Here is an 11,618-nt window from a genome sequence, read left to right on the forward strand (position 1 = left end):
CACAGCTCTCCCTATAACAAGCTTTTCTCTCTTTCTGAACTCCAATGTGACCTAAACCTCTATAGCATATATATGTCTAGGTGACAGTATTCAAAGATCAAAGAGTTTAGTGGGGTTTTTATGTTTATTTAATATTGTCTCGGTTGTAGCAATTAGTTGTTGGCAATGTAATGACGTGTTGTGATAACCGAGATCAGCCCTGGAGCAAAGAGAGAGTTTGAGCAAGGTTGGAGGTGCAGAGCTTGAATGCAGAGTGAGAGCCAAGTGCTTAAATGCGAATGGGATTAAAGAGCTAGAATGCTGAACGAGAGTGGTAGCTCGACTGCGGCCAGAATCTGTCTGCCTGCTCTGTAGCATCTTGTGGGACTAGGAACTAGACTTGATGCATATTATATTGTTGCTTATGAATGTCTGTTGGTGCTGAAGATCTGTGGTATCTCTCGAGCATCTGTACTGAACCATTATAATAATAATAATTATTATAATTGTTGATGTTTTAGATTCAGCTACTCGGAACAAAAAGTTACAAGTAGCACGGGCTATGGTGAGCCCGTATTACATTAAAATTATATTTTTAATGCCGAGATTACATTAGAGTGATATTTTTACATTCTTGCAAAGCCACTAACATGCATAGCGTTTTAGACACATCCTTAATCTAACATATCAGGCAAGGTGAAAAATTACATTATAGCAAGGTTTTATATCAAAGATATAAATTGACAGGTGATTACACTGGTAGAGATGAAGTACTAAGTCTTAAGTACTAATATTGGGGAAGTGGGTAGTACAAGAACAGTGTGAGTTTGAAGCATAAAGTGGGAAACTATGAGGATGTAATTAGGTACTTTTTGGCTTTACTTTTGAACAAGGTATAGGTTGGAACATTTTTTAATTCATCAGGGAGTGAGTTCCAAAGACTGGGCCATTTTATTTGCATGGAGTGTTTGCGCAGATTTAGCCTGACTCTGGGGATATCAAACATTTATTTCTGGTACGGTGATCGTTGGAATCGAGTAGGCAGCGGCGGCACTGCCTTAGTTCACTCTAAGTCACTCACAACGATCTTTGTCACCAGGGGTTACCTGATACCAGTCTGTTTCGCTCTGGAGATTTGTCACTTTAGGCTTCTGAACCATATATTCACACTCGTGATTCTGGGCGAGTGTGTAGTATATCGTAGAGACGCTGAGTTAACTTGACGGTGAGGAATAGACGGTGTTCAGTCTATTGGCCAGTAGACAGAACAGAACCCGTCCTCTGGGTTTGGTCTCTCTCACATGAATGGTTTTGCCTGAAGCTCAGGGCGTCTCGTGGGGCACACACAACACAAGGGGACTACAATTTGACCAATAGCATTGCAGCAAATGGGCGGGAACCAATCATATTAGCTCGTTCGATGAGCAGTAGCAGGAGTGACGTCATGAACACGTCACGACCACGTCATAGCTGTTATTCGCCATCGCGTCGGTTGACCCCAGAGGTCAGACGGTCTGGCGTCTACCCTCTGTCTCTCACGCGGGCACCAGCCCTTGTACTCGCTGACCCTTTGGTGGCAAGTATGCTTAACTTCCCTGTATCTACTTCCTGCCTGGACATACGGCGGCCTCCGTATTATAAGTGTTCCTGGTTAAGTGGGCATTCTGGAGATACCCAACATGCCAGGTCACTATCCAAGGTTAAGAGAGATAGGCTTGTGCACGAAGATCAGTGCACTGTGCACTGCAATGAGCCATTCAAGTCAGCTGTGGGAGAATCTTGAGAGACTCTCACAGCTCTGCATTGGGGAGACCCCCAGTTCGGGTATCCAAAAACGCTTGGTTAAATGTCAGTGTTGGCACTGTTCTCCTCCCGCACCATGTTGCAACTGGTGTTAGGGACCTAATTGACAGCCATGAGGATAATAAACATATCCTCGAAACCCAAAGCCATCTGTCCTCCAGGTGGACACGTTCACTCGACCCCCTCGTGGTCGTCGCCGTCATCCCCTTCGAATTGTGAAAATCACCTTTGATAGAAGGACCCTTCCGCCCTCTATAATTCTTGCTGGTGCCAGATGCTCCATTCAGGAGTACATTCCCTCTCCTAGACTTTGCAATAAGTGCTGGAAGTTTGGGCAAGATGCCCTCAAATGCACAAGTACTGTGTATCTATGCACCATGTGAGGGGACGATGATCACTAAGTCCAAGTGCTCTTCTCCCCAGGCTCGCTGCCTCAATTGCGGTGAGGCCCATCCTACCTTCTCCCACTCAAATATACACCACAAACTTGAGAAAGCCGTCCTCAACTGAAACACCAGGATCGGCTGTTCGGCTGACGCCAAGTTCGCCAATCACCTCTTTCGCGGACGTATCCTATGCTCGCATGTTGCTTTCTACCTCTCCTCGTCCTTCCCACCTTACTCAGTTAACAACCGTTTCCAGGCCTGTTACGGTCACTATGGACCAGTAACGGGGTTCTTGATGGACGAACCTTATTAGTTATATCCGAACCCGAGTCGGTAGTGGCTTTCAAGGAATTGACTAGATAATGCAAGAATAAAAAGGGGGGGAATGAACAAAACACTGTTTCCTTCACTAATATATTCACCATCACCATAAATAGATATATATATAAATGGAATATTACTATACTTATGTACAAGTGTCTCTTTCACACAGGACACAGGACACTCAAAATGCGCACACAATGCAGAATCCGTCATGCCCAGTGTTTACACTACACTCGGTACCTTTTCCAACCGTACTAGGAAACACTGGCGAGTTTACCTTTCCCGTGGGTCAGCTCACCGATAGTATCACGAGGTGCCTCTACCCCCATGATCACTCCAGACACTTGCTGGCAGAGAACCTCACCCACGCGCTGATTGGGGCCACAACACAATCAATACAGGGGTAACGAACCCCTGGTAGAAGCCTCTAGCGACCGGCTAGCAGCACTTCTCAACCAGGCACCTCACTGTCGCCCGTTTCTCCCCTCAGCCAGTCCCGGGATACGCCGATCACTTCCAATACTACTTCAACGGCAGTTAACACACTCAACATCAGATCGGCGGCGGCTTAGTCATCTGGCAGGACTAAGTCGGGAGAACGTAGGCTGCCCAAGGTAAACTGCCGTCCTCAGTACCACTGCTGCCCTACGTCTCGTCTCCTCTGTGGACACAAACACATCAGTTACTGATGACGTGTTTGGTACTGGTGGACGGTACTGGTGAAACCAGGAAGTAACACTTATTCACTGGGGACATTGACATTGTGCTCTGTAGCACAACAGATGGCGCTAATCTTGAGTCGCCACCTCACCAGAGGTCATCCACAATGACCTCACTTGCTAGCCAAGGCAGGAATTTTGAGACATTTGCCATGATCACGCCACCACCCAGAGATCGCGTTGTCTACGTAGCGTCCAATTCCAAGGGAGTTTGAGTACCGACTCATAGATGGAGCTGGAATTACCAGGCCCCACACAGGCGGTGATGACGAGTCCGTAACAAGGCCTTAGACCCAAACACGCCCACCGCCTCCTCCCCTGTTCCTTTACGTTCTATTCCAAAGAGGCCCCCTCCTGGTTCTCCATCTGGAGTTTCCCCCCTTTCTACCCAGTCAGTCATGTCTCCTGTGTCTTCTTTCCCTTTCCCCGATCCTCTGCGAACGAGCGTCCGCACGTTCATTTAAAAAGACACCAATATGGCTGGGAACCCAACAAAACTCCTCTGTCTTAAATCTACTGGAGATAAGAAACGGCCAATGTTGAATCTCGACTACCACCGGATGGACTGGATTAAATGACTCCAGAGCCATGAGGGTACTGCGAGAGTCAACTACAACCACAAAGGAGGACTGACAGCGAGAGAGCAATAGGTGAAGAGCATAGAGAATAGCATAAAGTTTTGCCATGAAGATGCTAGTCTCCGGAGGCAGGCGACACATGTAGGTGTGGCCAGGAAAAACAATAGAGTAGCCTACACCGTCTGCAGACTTAGACCCATTGGTGAAGATGGAAATGGAGCAGGAGTGTGAAGAGAAGTGCTCAAGAAAAAGGCGTTTCAGAACTGTGGGAGGTGTAAAAGCTTTAGTCACGTGGGTCAATGTTTTACAAAATTTAGGAAGAGGGACCCTCCACAGGGGCAAAGACGCAAGGACACGAGGAGAAATATTAGTAACACGAACCAAAAGAGCATCTTGTAAGTGAAACAACCGTACAGAAAGAGGTAGGTCGTGAAGGGGAACAGGAATCACAGGAGGGGTAATGGTCAAGGCACGACAAGCGAGAGTGAGCTAGGGTGTTGTGAGGACCGAGCAAAGTAGCGAAGACAGTAGCGATCACGGCGATCCTGTAGAGACAGGACACCAGTTTCAACATACAGGCTGAGGGTAGAAGTCGAACGAAAGGCACCAGCGCTGAGGTGTAACCTAGTATGGTGCAGAGCGTCAAGACGGCGAAGAGTAGACGTCTGCGTTGCCCTGCAGACGAGTAAGCAGGGCAACCATAATCGAGTTTAGACAGAACGAGAGAGGAATACAAAGAGAGAAGCGTGCGCCTATCGGCTCCACAAGAAGAGTGAGTGTAGGAGACATGTGAGATAAACGTGAGAGAAGAAGAGGACCTACCTCTCCTTCAGATATTGAATTTGTTTGTTGAATGTCATTTTAGAATCTATCCACACTCCGAGATATTGATATTGTGTAACCTACTGAAGGTCAATGTCTTGAATGCGTAAGTGCCTGTCTGGAGTGTTGTCACCTAGTCTCATTGCCTTAGACTTCTGTGCAGATATTTTTAGCCCTAAAATGTTGCATTCATCTGTTACTTTATCTAATGCTCCTTGTGCCTTATTTAAAACTGAAGGACCTGTGGCTACTTATGCTATATCATCAGCATAGCTTAGCAATGTAACCCCTTTGCAAATGTCATGGTAACGAGATTTTCCACAAAGATGATAAAAAGAATGGGACTGAGGACTCCTCCTTGTGGAGTCCCATTCTCATGCACGTGGTAGTCCGACACTTGTCCTTGCAACTCTACTCTGGCATACCTGTGACTTAGGCAATCTTGAATCCATGTTAACATATTTCCCTAAACACCTTTTTTAACTAAGGTGTGTAAAATTGCTTGCGGGCTTGCAAAGTTCGAATGCTTTTTCTAGATCAAAGAAGATGACTATAGCTAGACTTGAGGTAACTGTTCCTAGTAATGTTGCTATGCAGTTGACAGTACCTACGACTCTAGAGAAGCCAAATATGTGTTTATGAAGGTCTCCAGTTACCCCACAGTAGCCTATTTAAGACCATCCATTCTGCAGTTTTACTAATGTATGATGTTAATGAAATGGGGCTGTAATTGCCAGGTTCTTTCGGCTTAGGAATCGGAATATGGACACTGCTTGACAAAAACAGTGGGTTTTCTGTGGGAAGAAAACATATGACTAAAGAGTTGCGTCTAAGCTGTGTGCGCAACGAGCGGGGGTTATACTTAAAGCGCGCCTGCAGAGGTCGTGACCACGGGAGAGTATCTTGAGATTATCTTGAGATGATTTTGGGGCTTTTTTTTAGTGTCCCCACGGCTCGGTCCTCGACCAGGCCTCCACCCCCAGGAAGCAGCCCGTGACAGCTGACTAACACCCAGGTACCTATTTTACTGCTAGGTAACAGGGGCATAGGGTGAAAGAAACTCTGCACATTGTTTCTCGCCGGCGCCTGGGATCGAACCCAGGACCACAGGATCACAAGTCCAGCGTGCTGTCCGCTCGGCCGACCGGCTCGGTGAGCCCGAGACATATCCCGGCACGCAGGGTGCAGTTGCACCTCCACAGATCTTCAGTATCAGCTCTTGATACTGGTAATGGCTCAAAAGGGCCACCACTTACGGGCTATTCATGCCCGTGCCACCTTTTGGGTGGCTTAATCTTCATCAATCAATCAGGTCGTGACCTCTGTTTGCCCTCGACCGCAGCCGCTTCTCAACCAAAACGGCGCACCTCTGCCAACCTGCTACACGTGTCTACGACGCCAAGTACCTTAATTAGACGTCCATTTGTTCACCATCGAGAGAGAGAGAGAGAAGATTAAGCTACCCAAAAGGTGGCATGGGCATGAATAGCCCATAAGTGGTGGCCCTCTTGAGCCATTTCCAGTATCAATAGATGATACTGGAGATCTGTGGAGGTGCAACTGCACCCTGCGTGACGGGAGATGTCTCCCGTGTGTTGTTGATTGATTGATGAAGATTAAGCCACCCAAAAGATGGCACGGGCATGAATAGCCCGTAAGTGGTGGCCCTTTTGAGCCATCACCAGTATCAATAGATGATACTGGAGATCTGTGGAGGTGCAACTGCACCCTGCGTGACGGGAGATGTCTCCCGTGGAGTGCGTGTGTTGTTGTTCACCATCGACATATATAGCTACCTATACCGGCCCACGTCGCCCTCCGAGGGCAGTTCGCACGGGACTCTTGATTGCTGCCCGCCACACTAAGGTTCAAGTTTTTACTCTATGCTGAGGCGATCCGTGTTTGCACCGTTCTTGTGTCAGGTAAGTCCACTACGGGCTCACCATAGCCTCTGCAACTTGCCCCGCTCCTGTGCCAGGTAAGTTACGGGCTCACCTTAGCCCGTGCTACTTGGAACATTGTTCCGAGTAGCTGAATCTATAACAACAACAACAACGATCCGCGTTCCCCCTGTTTAGGCCCCGGTCCCAGTGTGTTTACGTACGTGTGCCTAGCGTAATGTGTACTTGCCCGGGCGCGTGTAGCTCCTGCATGCATGCTCTTAGTTGCCCTCCCTCCTCCACTCCGTTCCAGCCTCCGTATCTAAGACTGTTTCTGGACCCGCGAGACGGGGGACTGGTCGAACGGGCCGCGTTTTGGTTGAGCGGGCCATGTGTTGGTCAGGTAGATTTGATTGTTGCGCGGTCAGGTAGCCCACGTGCTAACCGGCTCGCCTGGACCCGCACGCCGGGTTGAAGCCTCCTTCCCACGCCCAGGCATGGTGTCCACACGCTAGCTTGAGCACGCATCATGAGATGGCGTTGCGCCCATGTGTGTTGTTGAGCACGCCCTCGCTGGGTGACAACATTACCCATGCCATACCTATCCTGCGTCTACGGGCTCTATTCTTGGATTACGAGCTCTATCCCAGGCTTCTGGGCTCTACCCTCTACAAGCTCCTTCTTGGCCTATGGGCTCTATCACCGGACCTATGGGCTCTATATACGGCCTTCGGGCTCTATTACCCGGCCTACGGCCTCTGTCCTCGGCCTACGGGCTCCTCCTGGCCTAAGGGGCCTTTCTTTGGCTGGTGGGCTCTATCCCTGGACTACGAGCTCTATCCCGGGCTTTCAGGCTCTATTCACGACCTGCGGGCTCTCTCCCCTGGCCTATACTTGGCCTACGGGCTCTGTCTTGGCCCACAGGCTCTTTTCTCAGACTACGAGCCCTGCGGGCTCTATTCCACTACGGGCTCTATTCCCGGCCCGCGGGCTCTATTCCCGGCCTCAGGCTCCTCCCACGGCCTACGGCCCTACGCTTGGTCCGCGGGCTCTTTCCGGGCCTACGGGCTCTGTCCTTGGCCCACGGGCTCTATTCCCGGCCTCAGGCTCCTCCCACGGCCTACGGCCCTACGCTTGGTCCGCGGGCTCTTTCCGGGCCTACGGGCTCTGTCCTTGGCCCACGGGCTCTATTCTTGGCCTCCGAGCTCTACTCCAGGCCTATGGGCTCAATTTCACTGCGGGCTCGTTTTCTTGGCCTATGGGCTCCTTTCCCGGCCCGCGGGCTCTATTCTAATACGGGCTCCATTCTCGACCTACGGGCTCTATCCACAGCCCGCGGGCCCCCTTCCGGACCTAAGGGCTTTCGTGCTCTTTCCAGGCCCACGAGCTCTTTCTCCAGGCCTGCAGGCTCTATTCTTGGCCTATGGGCCTACACTGCTCCTCCATGCTCTACGTGGGGACCCACAGTTTCCTTAAGCCCCTGGCAGGGCCACTTCCCCACAGCCTTATGCCCTGGCAGGGCCACTTCCCCGCAGCCTTATGCCCTGGCTGGGCCACTTCCCCGCAGCCTTATGCCCAGGCTGGGCCACTTCCCCGCAGCCTTATGCCCAGGCTGGGCCACTTCCCCGCAGCCTTATGCCCTGGCAGGGCCACTTCCCCGCAGCCTTATGCCCAGGCTGGGCCACTTCCCCGCAGCCTTATGCCCAGGCTGGGCCACTTCCCCGCAGCCTTATGCCCAGGCTGGGCCACTTCCGTTTCCCTGACACGGGCGCTTCTCTACGCCGACGTGGCCACCACAGTCTGCTAGCCCCAGGCCGGGCCACTCCGTTTTACTGACCTAGGCTGGGATATTTCAGTTATTATGTCCCAGGGTGGGCCATTTTAGTTTATTATGTCTCAGGGCAGGCCACTTCAGCTTACTATGTCCCAGGGCAGGCCACTTCAGCTTACTATGTCCCAGGGTGGGCCACTTCAGCTTACTATGTCCCAGGGTGGGCCACTTCAGCTTACTATGTCCCAGGGTGGGCCACTTCAGCTTACTATGTCCCAGGGTGGGCCACTTCAGCTTACTATGTCCCAGGGTGGGCCACTTCAGCTTACTATGTCCCAGGGTGGGCCACTTCAGCTTACTATGTCCCAGGGCAGGCCACTTCAGCTTACTATGTCCCAGGGTGGGCCACTTCAGCTTACTATGTCCCAGGGTGGGCCACTTCAGCTTACTATGTCCCAGGGTGGGCCACTTCAGCTTACTATGTCCCAGGGTGGGCCACTTCAGCTTACTATGTCCCAGGGTGGGCCACTTCAGCTTACTATGTCCCAGGGTGGGCCACTTCAGCTTACTATGGCCCAGGGCAGGCCACTTCAGCTTACTATGTCCCAGGGTGGGCCACTTCAGCTTACTATGTCCCAGGGTGGGCCACTTCAGCTTACTATGTCCCAGGGTGGGCCACTTCAGCTTACTATGTCCCAGGGTGGGCCACTTCAGCTTACTATGTCCCAGGGTGGGCCACTTCAGCTTACTATGTCCCAGGGTGGGCCACTTCAGCTTACTATGTCCCAGGGTGGGCCACTTCAGCTTACTATGTCCCAGGGTGGGCCACTTCAGCTTACTATGTCCCAGGGTGGGCCACTTCAGCTTACTATGTCCCAGGGCAGGCCACTTCAACTTACTATGTCCCAGGGTGGGCCACTTCAGCTTACTATGTCCCAGGGTGGGCCACTTCAGCTTACTATGTCCCAGGGTGGGCCACTTCAGCTTACTATGTCCCAGGGTGGGCCACTTCAGCTTACTATGTCCCAGGGTGGGCCACTTCAGCTTACTATGTCCCAGGGTGGGCCACTTCAGCTTACTATGTCCCAGGGTGGGCCACTTCAGCTTACTATGTCCCAGGGTGGGCCACTTCAGCTTACTATGTCCCAGGGCAGGCCACTTCAACTTACTATGTCCCAGGGTGGGCCACTTCAGCTTACTATGTCCCAGGGTGGGCCACTTCAGCTTACTATGTCCCAGGGTGGCCCACTTTAGCTTACTATGTCCCAGGGTGGGCCACTTCAGCTTACTATGTCCCAGGGTGGGCCACTTCAGCTTACTATGTCCCAGGGTGGGCTACTTCAGCTTACTATGTCCCAGGGTGGGCCACTTCAGCTTACTATGTCCCAGGGTGGGCCACTTCAGCTTACTATGTCCCAGGGCAGGCCACTTCAACTTACTATGTCCCAGGGTGGGCCACTTCAGCTTACTATGTCCCAGGGTGGGCCACTTCAGCTTACTATGTCCCAGGGTGGCCCACTTTAGCTTACTATGTCCCAGGGTGGGCCACTTCAGCTTACTATGTCCCAGGGTGGGCCACTTCAGCTTACTATGTCCCAGGGTGGGCTACTTCAGCTTACTATGTCCCAGGGTGGGCCACTTCAGCTTACTATGTCCCAGGGTGGGCCACTTCAGCTTACTATGTCCCAGGGTGGGCCACTTCAGTATATTATGTCCCAGGGTGGGCCACTTCTATTTATTATGTCCCAGGGCAGGCCACTTCAACTTACTATGTCCCAGGGTGGGCCACTTCAGCTTACTATGTCCCAGGGTGGGCCACTTCAGCTTACTATGTCCCAGGGTGGCCCACTTTAGCTTACTATGTCCCAGGGTGGGCCACTTCAGCTTACTATGTCCCAGGGTGGGCCACTTCAGCTTACTATGTCCCAGGGTGGGCTACTTCAGCTTACTATGTCCCAGGGTGGGCCACTTCAGCTTACTATGTCCCAGGGTGGGCCACTTCAGCTTACTATGTCCCAGGGTGGGCCACTTCTATTTATTATGTCCCAGGGTGGGCCACTTCAGTATATTATGTCCCAGGGTGGGCCACTTCAGTATATTATGTCCCAGGGCGGGCCACTTCAGTATATTATGTCCCAGGGCGGGCCACTTCAGTATATTATGTCCCAGGGTGGGCCACTTCAGTCTATTATGTCCCAGGGCGGGCCACTTCAGTATATTATGTCCCAGGGTGGGCCACTTCAGTATATTATGTCCCAGGGCGGGCCACTTCAGTATATTATGTCCCAGGGCGGGCCACTTCAGTATATTATGTCCCAGGGCGGGCCACTTCAGTATATTATGTCCCAGGGCGGGCCACTTCAGTTTCAAATCAAATCAAATGTTTATTTAGGTAAGGTACATACAGTTAGTTTAGTTCATTTATTATGCACCCCATACCCATCTTGTGGGCGGTAGTGGAAAGGGTTACAGAGGCACATAATGGGCTCAGGGACTGAACCCCACAATTCATTTAGCTAAGCAAGTTACAATCTTGATGAGCTAGTTACAAAATTCAATATAAGTCGTCACATCAACAATGGGTTCGAGATCGACCTCAAGTACAGGTTCTAAATTAAGCAACTGACATATGTGGAGAGCTAGTGTCAAAATTGATATGTTTGTCCTGCACACCGCCCCCCATCCAGTGGGCAGCGGTGGATAGGTTACAATCACTTAGTTACTACCTACAGTTAGCAAACTGGGGATATTTGGCTAAAATTTCTGGTAGCAGATCATTTTGAATGAAATATTGACACATCGCTGGAACATTGGTTATAGAATTGTCTCTAAATTCACGTATCTTTTTGCACCCCATCACATAGTGACGGAGGGTGTGCGAATAGTTTTGTTGACACAGTTTACATTTGGTCAGGTCTACATCAGCAGATAATGAGAATTCCCAGAGATACTTGTAACCGAGTCTAAGCCGAGCAGTAGTAACATCTAGAAGTCTGCTGATTTTATTGGATGATCCGTAGATGTGTGGCTCCTCTTGCATGATAGTATGATGATGGAATTACTGGTGTCAATTTCACTTTGCCTCAGATCTACAAGATCCTGTTGAAGTTCTCGGTGTACTGCTGCTCTCAGATTGCTCATTGACAATCCAAGGTTACACTCAACGGCTCCTTTAAAGGCAGATTCTTTGGCTAACTTATCAGCTCTATCAAGCATTCGGAGGCCAACATGAGATGGAGACCACATGAAATGGACTCTGTTACCATCCTTATACAAGATATTTTACAAAGAGTGATGGATTTATAGATAGGGCTAGTACATACAATGCCTAAAGCCACTATTACGCAAAGCGTTTC

At 50.6% G+C, this 11,618-nt stretch overlaps 1 protein-coding gene across 1 annotated transcript; it reads left to right on the forward strand.

Annotated features, from left to right (window-relative positions):
• The first annotated feature begins 8,412 nt into the window (after nucleotides 1-8,412).
• Nucleotides 8,413-9,516, forward strand: LOC123764127 (spermidine/spermine N(1)-acetyltransferase-like protein 1). Its single transcript, XM_045751682.2, has one exon. It carries the CDS (start codon nucleotides 8,413-8,415, stop codon nucleotides 9,514-9,516), a length of 1,104 nt encoding a protein of 367 aa, XP_045607638.2.
• The last annotated feature ends 2,102 nt before the right edge of the window (nucleotides 9,517-11,618 follow it).

The sequence above is a fragment of the Procambarus clarkii genome, chromosome 23 (assembly GCF_040958095.1).
Source record: "Procambarus clarkii isolate CNS0578487 chromosome 23, FALCON_Pclarkii_2.0, whole genome shotgun sequence".
Lineage (NCBI taxonomy): Eukaryota > Metazoa > Arthropoda > Malacostraca > Decapoda > Cambaridae > Procambarus > Procambarus clarkii.